The following is a 15886-nucleotide window of genomic DNA, read 5'->3' as shown; positions in this document are numbered from 1 at the left end:
CTACACATAAGGGGCATAACTGGCCGACCCCTCACAGTGTTCAAGAGAGAACTTGACAAGCACCTCCAAAGGAGACCTGATCAACCAGGCTGTGACTCATACGTCAGGCTGCGAGCAGCCGCGTCCAACAGCCTGGTTGACCAGCCCAGCAACCAGGAGGCCTGGTCGACAACCGGGCCGCGGGGACGCTAAGCCCCGGAAGCACCTCAAGGTAACCTCAAGGTAGGTTGCATAAACATGAATAATCAAAAGTTAAAGCTGTTGAATTGAGCAATTTAAGAATATGATGATGTTAGGTGTTGAGAATGTCTATAAATCATAAGACAAATGAGGTTTTATTCAGATGGTTGGGTCATGATGAGAGAATGGTTGAGAATAAAGTGGTTAAGGTGTTTATTAGAGTGGATCTTTAGGTAGGAGAGAGAGAGAGAGAGAGAGAGAGAGAGGCCAAGATGCTGGACACGTGTACAGGAGTTAAGTATACGGTAGGCAAGGACGTGGTGATTGCCAACGCCGCCACACAAGATGTAGAAGAAAGCAAAACACAACATGGAATCAGTTTGTTAAAATAGAGAACATAAGAACGAAGGTAACTGCAGAAGGCCTATTGGCCCATACGAGGCAGCTCCTATTTATAACCACCCAATCCCACTCAAGTTTAACATTTTTAAATAACTCGAGAGAGAGACTTTAACATTTGATTGTGACTCACAAGTCACGGGCTTGGGGAGTAGAACAACTCCCAGAACCCCACCCAGGTGCTGGTGTGGGTGGCGTTGCTGGCTGTACATGATCTGCATTATGTTAATTATGCAATCCACACGGGGAATGGATTGCGTGCCTATTTTCTGTAACTATATGTTACTCTATTTATTTGGGTTACTGCCTCCCCAACCCCCATGAAAGTGGAAAGTGACAGTGATGAATGTGGACGGGCATAAATTATCTACTGGAGTAATATTAAATAGGGTTGAAGCGAGCGAACCCTCGCTCTAAGCCAGTTTATCAGGTTTTAAGGGTATGCACGATGCAAGAGAATTCATCCCTGTGAATGCAGCAACTCTTCCCCCCCCGTCCCCCCTAACCATGCATTCCCTAACAATTTGACTCCTTCCTTAACCCACACTTGTAGGAATATACCAATCATCCTTCAGCGTTGGTTTTCACCTCTCCATTACCACCAGCATTTCAGTCTTCACCACCTTTCTTCTTCCATTCTACTCCTTCCCTCTCCCGGGTTCCTCCGTTCTCCCCCCCCCCCCTTTCTCCTCAGCCCTTCTCCAACCCCCCAACCCCCTCCCAACCCTCCTACATTTACTCTTGCCCACGCGCTGGCAACTCGTATTAATTTTTATTACAAAAAAGGCCGCTTGATCATAACGACCTGGTATCTGTAGAATGTTTGGTGTAATGGTGATGAGTACTTGTCGTGAAGCGTTGTATCCTGTTGAGTGGGAGTGAGGTAGAGGTGAAAGAGAGGCAGGAAGGTGGGGGGTTTGGGTGGGCCGGGCAGGCAGGCAGCCGGCCGGCCGGCTCTTCCCTCGGCCCCCCGCCCTTCACACCACTTTCGAAGCAGCGCTTGTGGTGGGCACACGGGCCGCTCCTTGTCTCCTTCCACATCCACGTTTACATTTGCAACTGTGTTAGCGTTCCTTGTTTTTAACACGTGTGTCGTATAGCGCTGAAATATCGAGTCACTTTTGCTGGTATTTGGATAATGTAATTAAGTTTGAATTTGAATGGAACACAGTGGAACGTTGTGACTGCGGTGTTAACGGATCTATATAGTATGCGTATCTCTTGACTGTCAAGTCTTATTTGCTGACGGACTGTATCAGCGCTCTAGTGTTCGGTGTGATAATATCGCTTTAGGATGGAAATATGTATATATATAGTGTAGTGTGGGAGGTGGTTGTGGGTGTGTGAGGGTGGTGGGGCTGGTGGCCGGCTGGTGGCGTTGGTGTTCCCAACAGTCTTCCGCTGGGTGGTGTGTGTGTTCCCTCTGTGACTCACCCTCCCTCACCACACCCTGCCTCACACCCTCACCCTGCGGCCTCCCTCACCACACCCTACGTCCCTCACTATACCCTCACCCTGCGGCCTCCCTCACCCCCCCCCCCACCCAGCGGCCTCCCTCACCCCCCCCACCCAGCGGCCTCCCTCACCCCCCCCCCCACCCAGCGGCCTCCCTCACCCCCCCACCCTGCCGCCTCTCTCACCCTCACTTTTTACTCCCCCCCCCCAAAAAAAAAAAGAGGAAGAAGAGGCATTGGTGAAGGGAAGCAAAGAAGTGGGAAGGGAGAATACCCCCCACCCTGCGGCCTCCCTCAACCCCCCTCTCCACCCTGCGGCCTCCTTAACCCCCCTCACCCTGCGGCCTCCCTCACCCTGCCACGCCTCAACTATCACTTGTCGTTTCAGGATCTACTCCATATCGCTTAATTCTCACATTGCTTGAGCAAACTCCAAGATGGTGCAATTGGTAAGCATTATTGGGTTTCAGTAAAAAAAATTATATATACAGTGTGTTTGTGTATATGTATGTATAAAATATGGAAAGGAGTACCACCTCTGGCTGGAAGAAGGGGACCCTTAGCCTCGGAGGAAACCACACATAACACATTAGAGGGAATGTTTAGGTCCTCTTCAATACTGTTTGTGCTTTTTTCTACCACCCCTTTTGTGTTTTTTTGTTTTATTATATATTTGAAAGTTAAAAATTGATACAATGAATGCTTAAAGGTTATGGATCTCTTGAAGCTCCTTCGCTTCCGGACAGGAACAGAGGATGCAGCAGGCATTTCCCCTCTGGATCGCCACACTAAGGCGCTGAACCCCCCCCCCCCCCCCCCCCGAAAAAAAAACTGGCAGCCCTTGGGTCAATGATGTCAATGAGTCTGGAGCCCAATTCCTTAAATCCCAAGGCACCCTTACCCCAGGGGCCATGCGTCTCAGATGCTATGAGAACAAAGGTGTATTGACCTTCCAATCGCCTGTATTTGACTGATTTTGTTATTTCCCTGTGGTTGGCCGCCCCACCTGCTTGATCAGCACCGAAGTGTACATTGGTGTCAGCCAGGGTGGATACACATGTGTAGTCCCACACTAACTGTTTGCCCCTTTTCCAGGGGTATACAGTAATGCCATCAGGGTGAAGTGCGGGGTCATCCGGGTTTTGGTCCCCTAGGATGCGAGGTTCTCTCTTTGCTGGGCACTGAGCTGAGACGAGGCTCCTCTTGATTGTCATTGACCTCGTTGTGTCTTGCATGCCAGCCCTTTGTGCTTCCGCAATGCAACCCATGCAGTCCATATTGGTCTGCTTCCACCCTGTTGCAAATACACTTGTATTCAGTGTGACCTGGGGCACCAAAGCGGAGGGCCACTGCTACACGAAGGGATTCTGGTTCTAGACGCGTGGCCATTGCCGACATGGGTACTGTTAGGAAGAACTCCTGCATCGGACAGGCTTTCTCCTTGTCTGATGTTGCGGTGCTGAGCATGGCATCAGCTACTTTTTCCACTAGTGGGTGGTCCCAGCTGGACTGTTTGTGTTTTGTTGACTCTATAATGGGTGCTGCAAGAGCATCCCATTGATTTGAACATAAAGTGAAAGCAGGATCGTGTATTCCTGCTGAATCATTCAAGGGTTCAGGTAGGATATCTCTTACGAGGTCGTGCAATGCATGAGAGGAGGAAATGAAGGCTTGTTATCTTGAGGTTATCTTGAGATGATTTCGGGGCTTTAGTGTCCCCGCGGCCCGGTCCTCGACCAGGCCTCCACCCCCAGGAAGCAGCCCGTGACAGCTGACTAACTCCCAGGTACATATTTACTGCTAGGTAACAGGGGCATTTAGGGTGAAAGAAACTTTGTCCATTTGTTTCTGCCTCGTGCGGGAATCGAACCCGCGCCACAGAATTAAGAGTCCTGCGCGCTATCCACCAGGCTACGAGGCCCCCTGGTAGAGCAATCTGGGAGGCTGTGTGGATACCAAGGCTGCAATGTCTTACAGGGAGGGTTGCTTGCTCCCACTGAGTCGCTCAATGGCAGGTTCAGGACTTTCACCAGCATGGACCTCAGAAGGGTGTCATACACATTTAATTTAGGGCTGTTGTAGGATGGAGAACACTTCAGAAAGTAAGTCAACTTAGGGATAGACTAAGTATCTTGTGAGGAGGAAGAGAGCATCATGGGCATCAATCTTGTCAATCCTGTTGTGCATTCTCCATAGATCAGTGATTTTTGCATCCAGGACCTCCTTGATTGCTTGTGGGCCAATGGGGGCACCCAGGAGGGTGCAGTCAGGTGGCTCGACAACGAGAATGTCTGGAAGAACATTTTTTATTTGGACATTGATGTCTGGGTTGCGGACAACCCAGACAAGGAGACTATTATGCATATGGATGCATTGAGAATGAGGCCCAAGGCTGCTCCTTGCTCCTGGATTTTCCTTGTATCCTCCAAAATGGTATCCGGAGTGCCGGCGAGATTTCAATCATCCAGGTACCAGATGTTTAGCTCGCTTGTCTGACTATCAGGTGACCTCTTTGATAGCTAAGCAGAAAAGGAGGGGGGCTAAGGGATCATCACCTTGTTGGACACCTTCACAGGAGTCTATTTCATGCTCCCAAAAAAGAAGCTTATATATTATATAATATGCGAACAAGCTTGAATGGTCCCCCAGCCAATATGCAACTGAAAACTCCACACCCCAGAAGGATTTGAACATAGCCAGAAGCACTATGCACCATGGCGTACCAGGTTCCTCAACCACTCGACCAACCGTGACTACAAAATACATTGGTAGCCGAGGCTATTTCCCCAACATCCCGACAGCACTTGGTGGTAAGCTTGGGCATAGATATTTCATTGAATCGCCTCACTTTGTGGGGCCACGTGAGCAACACAAATGCAAACAAGCCTTGAATGGTCCCCAAGCCAATATTGTAACACCACTATAAATATAAACTAATAATGTAACACTACTACTCATTTGTAACACCACAAAGTACCACTAATGGTTATATCAGAACCAAAGGTACCCTTCCAAGGAAATGCTACACAGGATTAACTACGCTGCCACCATCTGCCTTGTCCATTCACTATATCAAGCAAGGAGGCAAGAAACATTGCTTGACTTGGGGAGTCCTCTTTATTTGTTATTAATTATGGGACGGTTGTTAGCAAACTATATCCAGTGGCTAAGAGGATCCAACAATTGACACAGACGGAAAGTTTAACACGAGTTTATTGAGAACCAATTATGCTATTCACCACTATAAATCCTACTCTAACACTGGCCAATTGTTAAGAAATTTAGACATGGAACAAAACCCTCAGAGATCACACTTTACCTTAAGACCTCTGTCTCTCCATCCGGTGGATTCACTCTGTCCCTCCCTGGCTGTGTGATGTTCTTTACAGACCCACTTTGGACCCTGGTGTCCGGCACACTCCTAACTATCATACAGAGGTATATATACACACAAAAGGGGGGGGGGGATTTGCTGTTGCTACCTACAACGAAGATGCAAGAGGTCGGGCCACACATGCACAAACACTCAAGAATTATTCCATTAAGCTTGTTTGACATTCACTATACCCTCTTCAAGAGAAATTATTAATTACGAGCGTGGCTGACCTCTGACCTGGCTAAAAGGGGGAGATCCATGGATGTTTACACATAAGAATCTGGGGTCTAATTCCATTACAATGTTTGACAAGAGTATTATGAAATATTACATACTTGAAACTAGCTGACTAAGACTAACCCAGGAATTTTTAATCAACATACAAGATAATCCAGAGGTCATCTGGGCTGACCTCTGGGAGAAGGCTTCCCTGGGTGAACTCTAGGGGCGGGGGGGGGGGTCATGGGTGTTACAATATGCAACTGAAAACTCCACACCCCAGAAGGATTCGAACCCAGACAGCCAGGAGTACTATGCACCCCATCCTCCAAACCGGAGCAAGTGCTTTGCTGACGAATTTTGTTCGAACCACAACGCTGTAAATGCTTCACCCACGTACTACAAATAATCGCCAACAGAACCTAAACACCTAACCTAACCTATGCCTATATATGCACAATATGCTAACATATAATATTAATTTATATTTGAGAAAATTCCCGTTTTGTATGAACAGCATGTAAAAATGTATGAATGCATCTGTGGGGTCGACCGCTGGATGGACTAGAGTCGAGGACGAGTTGCACCATGGCGTACCCGGTTCTTGAACCACTCTAATCTTTAACCATTATATATATATATATATATATATATATATATATATATATATATATATATATATATATATATATATATATATATATATATATATATATATATATTAAATACTGGTTCCAGTTCTAGGTTTGAATATTAAATTATAAGTGCGCACAAAGTTTTCCTGCGACGTAACGGACAGGCAACCACCGTCATGTTAGTCTAATAACCTCCCTTATATCTGTTATATGATCGGTGAGTTAGGTTCACCTTGCGGTGTACCTAGCAACCCGTAATATGGAAATCGTGGTAGGTAGAATCATTTGGGTGAGCGTCGTGACGCTTAACGGGTATTTTCTTATCCTTGGGTAAGCACAATGTGAAGTTTGGGTTGTCACTCTCACTGGGGGGAGGTAGCTGGCACATCGCGCTCTGAACATAACGCAAACACACTGTTGTTGAGTATTGACGTTTCGAACCAATGATGCAAACAGCACATGGTTCAGCCCGTCCCCTCTAGCGTTCCCAGCGTCATTAAACCTATAATAAGGCAACCCGTTCTCGCAAATTCGTAAAGTCAATATTGACTTATTAACTACGTGCATAGGTGATATACTAAACATAATAGATACCCTTAAAAAGATTCATAGAAAACACCGACCTTACCTAACCTTGTTAGTATCTTAAGATAAGCATCTTATTGCTTCGTAATTACAATTATTACTTAACCTATACCTATTATAGGTTCGGTAATAATTGTAATTACGAAGCAATAAGATGCTTATCTTAACATACTAAGGTTAGGTAAGGTCGGTGTTTTCTATGAAGCTTTTCAAGGGAAACTATTATGTTAAGTATGTCACCTGTGCACATATTTAATAAGTCAATATTGACTTATTAAATTTGCGAGAACGGGTTGAATAAGGCTGTAGTAAAATTGCCCGAACCAAACCATAACAGGACCCACAAATATAAAATGGAACACGTGTCAAATGAACAAATCCACAAGGGCCGTGACGAGGATTCGAACCTGCGTCAGAGAGCATCCCAGACGCTGCCTAAATCGACTGAGCTACGGCATTTGATGCATCACGCAATTGTGATTTGTGTGTGTAATGAAGTGGGTCATCTGTCAATTTGCGAGCCACTGTGATTTTTAATACATTTGTTTTTGGTCTTTGAGTTTTTCGTCAAAATGGGATGTACTATTGAAGTTGACGAGTTGTGTGATCAGTGCAGGAAATTGTCCTCCACCTCTTAACTCTTGATAGGCTACTCGCCTCATTCTGAGAATTTCACAATAGGCGCGACTCAGAGGCCCTTAGAAAGTAACTGCAACAGGCTTAGACTGGCCCCTAACACCGTAATTTTTTTTTAACTAGGCAGACATTTACACGTAAAACGTCGTCATTGACGATACAAGGATAAACGGGGGGTGGGGGTATATGGTTGTCATGTACAGGCGTTTCGACAAAGCTCAAAATCTAATTTGTCAAAACGGTATATATTGTAATGTTAGGATGAGTTTGGCTTGATTAGGTTGATAATACTTGATTAGGTTTACCGTATTTGGACTAGGGGGGCCTCGTAGCCTGGTGGATAGCGCGCAGGACTCGTAATTCTGTGGCGCGGGTTCGATTCCCGCACGAGGCAGAAACAAATGGGCAAAGTTTCTTTCACCCTGAATGCCCCTGTTACCTAGCAGTAAATAGGTACCTGGGAGTTAGTCAGCTGTCACGGGCTGCTTCCTGGGGGTGGAGGCCTGGTCGAGGACCGGGCCGCAGGGGACACTAAAGCCCCGAAATCATCTCAAGATAACCTCAAGAAGGTATGATTAGGTAGAGTTTTTAATCCGTTGGCAAACTGCCTTGGGCGAGACTAGGGGTTTGGAGGTGCGCTCATGGGATGCGATAAATAATTCAAAACACAGCCCATTTTCCTGTTTAGGTAGTACATTATGTAACTATGGACCATCGTACAACCTGACGTGAAATGCAAGCAGATGGTAGAACTTGGTACTATTCACGTATAACAGTTCGAAAAAATAAATAAAAAAATTAAATATTCCTAAGCCTAGTATAGCACAATATACTGTTATTAGGCCTAGGATCGTTAAATTAGTTTAGGTTATCTTTGCAACAAATACAAACCCTGTTGACCAGACCAGACCACACACTGGAAAATGGAGGGACGACGACATTTCGGCCCGTCCTGGACCATTCTCAATCGACTTGAGAATGGTCCAGGACGGACAGATACATCGTCGTCCCTTCACCTTCTAGTGTGTGGTCTGGTCAACATACTTCAGCCACGTTATTGAGACTCATCGTCTGCAAATACAAACCTTTTTCCGGTTTGTCTTAATTCAATAGTACAGAGTTCTTCTGTTTATTTTTCTTTTACGTCATTATGTATATTAATGGTCCTCATCGTTACTGCTCAGTACTACCTAAAGAGGAGGATTGAGCTGGTTACAAAGTCAGGAAACTGGTTAACAAAGTAATTCGCCGAAAACCCCACAAAAGCACGTCACACTAGGGTTATCTTCTGGGGTTTGAACAAACTGATCCCGGCAAAGTGGTAATATGAAATGCAAGTGCAATATGAATTCGACAAGTATTAAGGGATTGCGTGCAAGGCAATATAAAGCCAGTGACACCATCACTAGAAGTCTTTCCCCGCGTCAAGTGTTGGGAATAACTTGAGTGAGCCTCGATATTTTAGCTACCATATCAGATAGCACACAAGTTAGCTGGTGTGGAGACTGGACACCTGACTGACACGTCTCAGGCCAGTTAAGGCGGTAAGGGCCAGTAACTCAAGACAGTTAGGGCGTCTGACACCTGAGTGGACAGAGCTTCGGATTCGTAGTCCTGAGGTTCCGGATTCGATCCCTGGTGGAGGCGAAAAAAAATGGTCAGTTTCTTTCACCCTGATGCTCCTGTTCATCTAGCAGTAAATAGGTACCAGGGAGTTACAGCTGCTACTGGCTGCTTCCTGGGGGGGGTGTAACAAAAAGGAGGCCTGGCCGAAGACCGGGCCGCGGGGACGCTAAGCCTCGAAATCATCTCAAGATCGTCTCTTAAGGTAATGAAGTGGATGCACATAAAAATACATACATACAAGGTTTTATATTTGACGATGTCCAAAGTATTGAGTGAAATAGCCAAAGTGAATTAATGAACTCAATGAACTAAAGAAAATATAATAGGCGGAGGTTGTCGTGCTCCATTATTAACGCAAATGCCATTTACAATCAAAAGAATTCGAACGTGAAAGTTTACAAATACAACACGCCAGGTACACAAAAATTACACCTGAAGTCGCGTTAGGTAAGCAGAGTAGGCAGGTCTGGACGAAGTGGAATAACCCTTTTGATAGGAAATGGTCTCTGGACGTTCTGTATACTGTACTGGTAAAGATAAATACTGTATAACGAGTTAATGTTTTTTTTAGTTGAGGAGATGAGTCACTTGTGCTCTGTCCAATTCCTGTCTTGAAGTTGATGGATGAGTAGCATGTGTTCCGTGGTCGTGACTCATGATGTTCCTCGGGTGGTGGCCGCAGTGTTAGTTACCGAGGCAGACAGACGGCGGTAATTACCCACCACCCCGCCCCAAACGCGCGCGCACTGCTTCTTGACCCACTAACACGTCCGCGCCTCTTGCTCTTGTTATTGAGTGCCTTAGTGGCTTTGTAGGAGTATTTAATCACCAAAATATACACAGCCATGCATTTGAATACATATACAGTATGGCACTACACACTAAAAGAATAGGGTGGCAGGGGAAGAAAATATCACGTGTTCAGTGAGGATCCACAAGGTCTTCTCTGAGTACTCATTATTTTCTTCTCCGAGGCTATGGGTCCCTACACTTGCACCAGAGGTGGTACTCCTGTACAGTATGTATAAAATACAAATATTTGCAGACATAAATGAGTGGCAGCCGAATCTTCATTGGCAACTCAACCAACTTGTATCACTTGTTTAATTAAGCCTATGATGATAGGAGGAAGTTTTATTAACTCTTGTGCAAAACCTCAATATTTACTACACATGATGCAAGGTGATGAACCAAATAATGTTTCAAAATTTTACTGTGGGAAGTTTTCCATAGGCTAAAGCCGGGTTTTATTGCCTGTATCACAAAGTTAGATAATAGTATCAGAACAAATAAACTTCCTAAAACCTTGCCACATAGGCTTAAGTTTTATGATCGTAGACCTGTCACCAATATGCACCCCCCCCCCTTTTGTATTGTAGTTTTTACTGAATTACTGTTTAACAGTTTAATGTTTAAGGTGACTATGTGGAGAATGCCTTTGTGCATCTACTAGGAAATTAACATTTTTGCCGACGTTAATGTTTATAACTCCCACATAATTATCATACAATATCCAAGCACCATTATCATCAGGTACAAAGACAATTGTGAATTAGGCGAGGCGTATAGAGCTAGATTTCGCTTCCCCTTGCTCATTGTTAGTAGTAACGGTTAGGGTTAAATAGCTGCTACTGCCACCACAATCGTTACTACTAGTAGTACTACTACTGCTATCAGTACTACTACTATCGCCGCCGTTGCTGCTGCTTCTACTATCCCTCCTATAATGAAATTGTATCTAGTTGAATTATCACTTACTACAGGGATGCGTACAGTTATATATTGGTAGTCGCCTAGTTGTGCTTGCGGGGGTTGAGCTTTGGCTCTTTGTTCCCGCCTCTCAATAGTCAAGTCAATCTAATGGGGAACAGATTCTTGAGCTCTATTAAATTTACATTTCAAACTCTATGGAGTCAGCCTCCACCACATCACTGCTTAATGCATTTCATTTAACTACCGTGATACTGAAAAAATCTTTCAAATGTCTGGCTCATTTGGGTAGTAAATTTCCACCCGTGTCCCCTGTGTTGGTAGGCCGTCGCGCGGGTGGAGCAGTGACGTATTTTAGAAGTGCTCAAAGATAAATTAATTTAGAGACGTGTCGAGGTGCCATACAACTCCTTAGATGTCTGCAAGAAGCATTTAGATCTTGCAAGACTTGCCGGACCAAACGAGTTGTAGTGGATATGTTGGCCTGCGGGCTGATCCAAGCAACAGCCTGTTGACCAAGTTATCACAGGTCAAGCCTGGCCTCGACCGGGCTCCGGGAGTAGAACAGTTCCCGGAACCCTCTCCAGGTATGCTGCAGGCAACAGCTGGTTGTTGAGTGGCCACACAACATTGTTACTATTAATTATAGTTACTATCATACTCTGCATACTATTGCAAAGATTCAATTGGTTCATATTTTTTTCCAATTTTCAAAATAATTGGTTCTAATTCAAATGAGTAGGGCACCGTGAAGATATTAAGGCACATGAACAAATAGCTCTTGAGTGTAGGGGTCGGTATGGTGGCCTTGGAGGGCGGAAATGCTTGGCGTGGCAGGTAATGGGCGCTCCCTCAAGTGTTTGTGTAGGTGGGTGTGTGTGTGGGGGGGGGGGGGGGGGGTTACCTCCGGGTTGCCGGTTGCTTAATCTTTTCAGCAACACCAGTCATGGAGGTACGAAGGCCATGTACACATGTACAGTGGTGGCTGTGGCGAGTGACTCGCAGGAGCCTCTACCCTCATTAGGCTAGGTAGCCTCGCTGGGGATACCTTCACATTTTGGTGTACTGTACATTTGTTATGGTATTGTAGGCGTTTAATTTGTCTCGAGCTTTTTGTTTGAGCTGACTCAAATTTTGCTCAGTACTGTATAAGGGAAAATGAAGACTTAAATTGTGGCTAATCTTAAACTTAATCCTTTGCCTCTTATCTTCTAAAGGGAATATCATAATTTTAGCTGAATTAAGCCAGTACAAGTTCTTGTCGATGCAGTAGGCCAACCGGTATTTAAAAAAAAAAAATGCGTACAGTATTGGGGTAAGAAGTGGACCTGCTGGCCGCTCCAAGCAACAGCCTGTTGGACCAAGCTCTCACAGGTCAAGCCTGGCCGCGGACCGGGCTTAGAGAGTAGAACAACTCCCAGAACTCCATCCAGGTACAGAATTAGATCAGACAAGTTTAGGTAGTGTGGAGTATGGACCTGACAAGACTTTTAAACCAGCCTCTCCCACCCTCTCCTCTAAATACTAAATACTAGTGGCATTAGTAACAGACCTCTAATCGTTCACCAGGGAACCAATTGTACACCTCCAAAATATGCGTGATGAATTATGCAGTGATTCATAAGTCAGTGTGTACAACACCGTCCAAGTGTGGTGGGTCAGACTGTCGGCCAGGAGGCCTGGCCTGGCCTGGTCAGACTGGGCATCTGCCAATTCCTCTTAAGAATTTTGTAGGTAGTGATCGTGTTTTCCCTTGCTTTTCTGTCTGTCGAGGGATGTGAGGTTTAGCTCCTGTATCCTTTCCTCGTAACTCATACCTCTCGGTTCTGGAACCAGTCTGATGGCTTACATCTGAATCTTCTCTTTTTGTCCTGTGTTTAACTAGGTTAGGACTCCAGGATTGATACCATTGATCTGAGTGGTATACAAGGTTCTGAACGATTCCTTACACAAGTTTCTAAAGGCAATAGTTGACCAATCTAGCATATACTGCTGCTGATACAGGTATAATTTTGATGTGGGCTTCTGGGGACAGGTTTGGTGTGATATCAACCCCCATATCTTTCTCTATTTGACGTGTAGGGATTTCAACTCCCAGACGGTACCTTGTGTTCGGCCTCCTTTCCGCTAATTTTATTACTTTACACGTGCCCGAGTTAAACTTTAGTAGCCATTTTCTAGACCATTCCTCCAGTTTTTCCAGGTCGTCTGTATCTTATCTGTCGTGATTATTCTCATCATTTTTACATCATCAGTGAACATTGAGAGCAAGGAGTCTATACCCTCTAGAAGATCGTTTACATATATCAGAAACAGGATGGGTACTTAGAGCCCCGTGGGACTCCGCTGGTCACTTTAGCCATGCGAGGATTCGATTAAACAACCTGGGTACTCCAGCTGTGCGCCTTTGTACTCAAGTTGTGCTTGCGGGGGTTGAGCTCAGGCTCTTTGGTCCCGCCTCTCAACCATCAATCAACTGGTGTACAGATTCCTGAGCTTACTGCCTTGCTTACTCTATCATCTACATTTGAAACTGTGTATGGATTCTGCCTCCTCCACATCACTGCCTAATGCATTCCATCCGTTAACTACGCTGACACTGAAAAAAATTCTTTCTAATGTCCCTGTGGCTCATTTGGGTACTGTTTCCACTTGTTGTACCCTTGTTCACGTACCACCCGTGTTAAATAATCTATCTTTATCTACCCTGTCAATTCCTCTAATAATTTTTTCTTTATAAATTATTTGCAGATGCAGGATAAAGCTTTTAGCTCCTGGACCCCGTTTTCTAACCGTCGGTTGTCTAATGTACTGACTCCCGACCTCATGGTGTCCCGTCTTCCCAGCACTGTCATTTAACGCTTTGTAACCACCGACAGTTTTGGTCTCCACCTTGACAATTTAACTTGTTCCAACCGTGCGCGTGCGGTCGCGTGCGTGCGAATTAATGATAATAACTTGTATATTTTCATATAACATAGCCTAATAATTTCTGTAGTGTGTGAAGTCATCATATAAATTACTGTCCTGTACACCATATGAACAGAATCTCTGGTCTTTCACCATCCGAGGGCTAATGAGGTGGGCGAAAGGTTTCCTTCCTACCTGGAGAAGACTAATGGTTGTGGTATGATAAACCTTCACACACAAAGGTCACGAAGTGTCCTGTGTCGACAAAATTCTAGGTTGAGATAATGAGGCAACTGCTTGTGTTATATGCCTCAATTTTAAGGCATATTAAGTTGCTCAGTTGATCTTGCATGTAAGTGTGGCACATAACATGGTACCGGTTGATTGGCACACAGGCTGTGTATGCAGCTGTGCAACTCACCTGTTGACACACATTCGCAGCCCACATCCACCACCAGATACTGGTGGCTGGCTGGCTGTCTTGTTGAACCCTGATCACCTTTGTTGTCATGCCCCTCCCACACTCCCCACCACCCTCTCTCCCCCACACACACCCTGGCACAGAGGGTGCCAGGGGGGAGGCCCTCTTCCCCCACGCCACCCTCTTCCCCCACCCCACTGCCACCCTCTTCCCCCCCCCCCCCCACGCCACCCTCTTCCCCCCCCCCCCACGCCACCCTCTTCCCCCCCCCCCCACGCCACCCTCTTCCCCCCCCCCCCACGCCACCCTCTTCCCCCCCCCCCACGCCACCCTCTTCCCCCCCCCACGCCACCCTCTTCTCCCCCCCCCCACGCCACCCTCTTCCCCCCCCCCACGCCACCCTCTTCCCCCCCCCACGCCACCCTCTTCCCCCCCCCCCCCCCACGCCACCCTCTTCCCCCCCCCCCCCCCACGCCACCCTCTTCCCCCCCCCCCCACGCCACCCTCTTCCCCCCCACGCCACCCTCTTCCCCCCACGCCACCCTCTTCCCCCCCACGCCACCCTCTTCCCCCCCACCCCCACCCTCTTCCCCCCACCCTCTTCCCCCCCACCCCCACCCCCACCCTCTTCCCCCCACCCCCACCCTCTTCCCCCCCCACCCTCTTCCCCCCCACCCTCTTCCCCCCCACCCTCTTCCCCCCCACCTCCACCCTCTTCCCCCCACCCCCACCCTCTTCACCCCCACCCCCACCTTCTTCCCCCCCCACCCTCTTCCCCCCCCCACCCTCTTCCCCCCCACCCTCTTCCCCCCCACCCTCTTCCCCCCCCACCCTCTTCCCCCCACCCTCTTCCCCCCACCCTCTTCCCCCCCACCCTCTCCCCCCCCACCCTCTTCCCCCCCCCCACCCTCTTCCCCCCCCCACCCTCTTCCCCCCCACTCTCTTCCCCCCCCCCCACCCTCTCCCCCACACTTGCCCCACTACCACCACCTGTACCCCCACACTTGCCCCACTACCACCACCTGTACCCCCACACTTGCCCCACTACCACCACCTGTACCCCCACACTTGCCCCACTACCACCACCTGTACCCCCACACTTGCCCCACTACCACCACCTGTACCCCCACACTTGCCCCACTACCACCACCTGTACCCCCACACTACCACCACCTGTACCCCCACACTTGCCCCACTACCACCACCTGTACCCCCACACTACCACCACCTGTACCCCCACACTTGCCCCACTACCACCACCTGTACCCCCACACTTGCCCCACTACCACCACCTGTACCCCCACACTTGCCCCACTACCACCACCTGTACCCCCACACTTGCCCCACTACCACCACCTGTACCCCCACACTCGCACCAGTCACCATTAGCCTCTCCCAGACATTTACAACTTAAATAATGACTCGATACACTTTTGCAACCTATATGTGAGGTATTGTATTACTAAATACATATTTCTGGTATGGAACACACCCCTCGTGAAGCGCAAGACATAACTTGAAAAAGTTCGTGGGTTTGCAGCAAGTGCCCGATATAAGAGGACTAGGCAACTTGGCGAGGTTAAGGAACATCACTTTGAGGAGAAAATTTACAAGAGCATATTATTACTTAATACAAAATTCTTGAATAGACAATGGTGGACAATTGGAAGGGAAGGAACAAGAGAAAGTATAACTAAAAGATGTAGTGCAGATATGTCTTAAGAAATGCAGGGAA

At 47.1% G+C, this 15886-nt stretch overlaps 1 protein-coding gene across 1 annotated transcript in view; it reads left to right on the top strand.

Moving 5' to 3' along the window:
• The first annotated feature begins 1506 nt into the window (after positions 1-1506).
• LOC123762013 (moesin/ezrin/radixin homolog 1) overlaps positions 1507-15886 on the top strand; it is a 48269-nt gene continuing 33889 nt past the window's right edge. Inside the window, 2 exon segments of the mRNA XM_045748178.2 lie at positions 1507-1642; positions 2422-2482. Coding sequence (XP_045604134.1) covers positions 2471-2482 — 12 coding nt within the window. The 5' untranslated portion in view covers positions 1507-1642; positions 2422-2470.

This window comes from Procambarus clarkii, chromosome 34, assembly GCF_040958095.1.
Source record: "Procambarus clarkii isolate CNS0578487 chromosome 34, FALCON_Pclarkii_2.0, whole genome shotgun sequence".
Lineage (NCBI taxonomy): Eukaryota > Metazoa > Arthropoda > Malacostraca > Decapoda > Cambaridae > Procambarus > Procambarus clarkii.
Note: the sequence above shows the minus strand (reverse complement) of the source record. Positions and strands in the feature narration are given on the sequence as shown.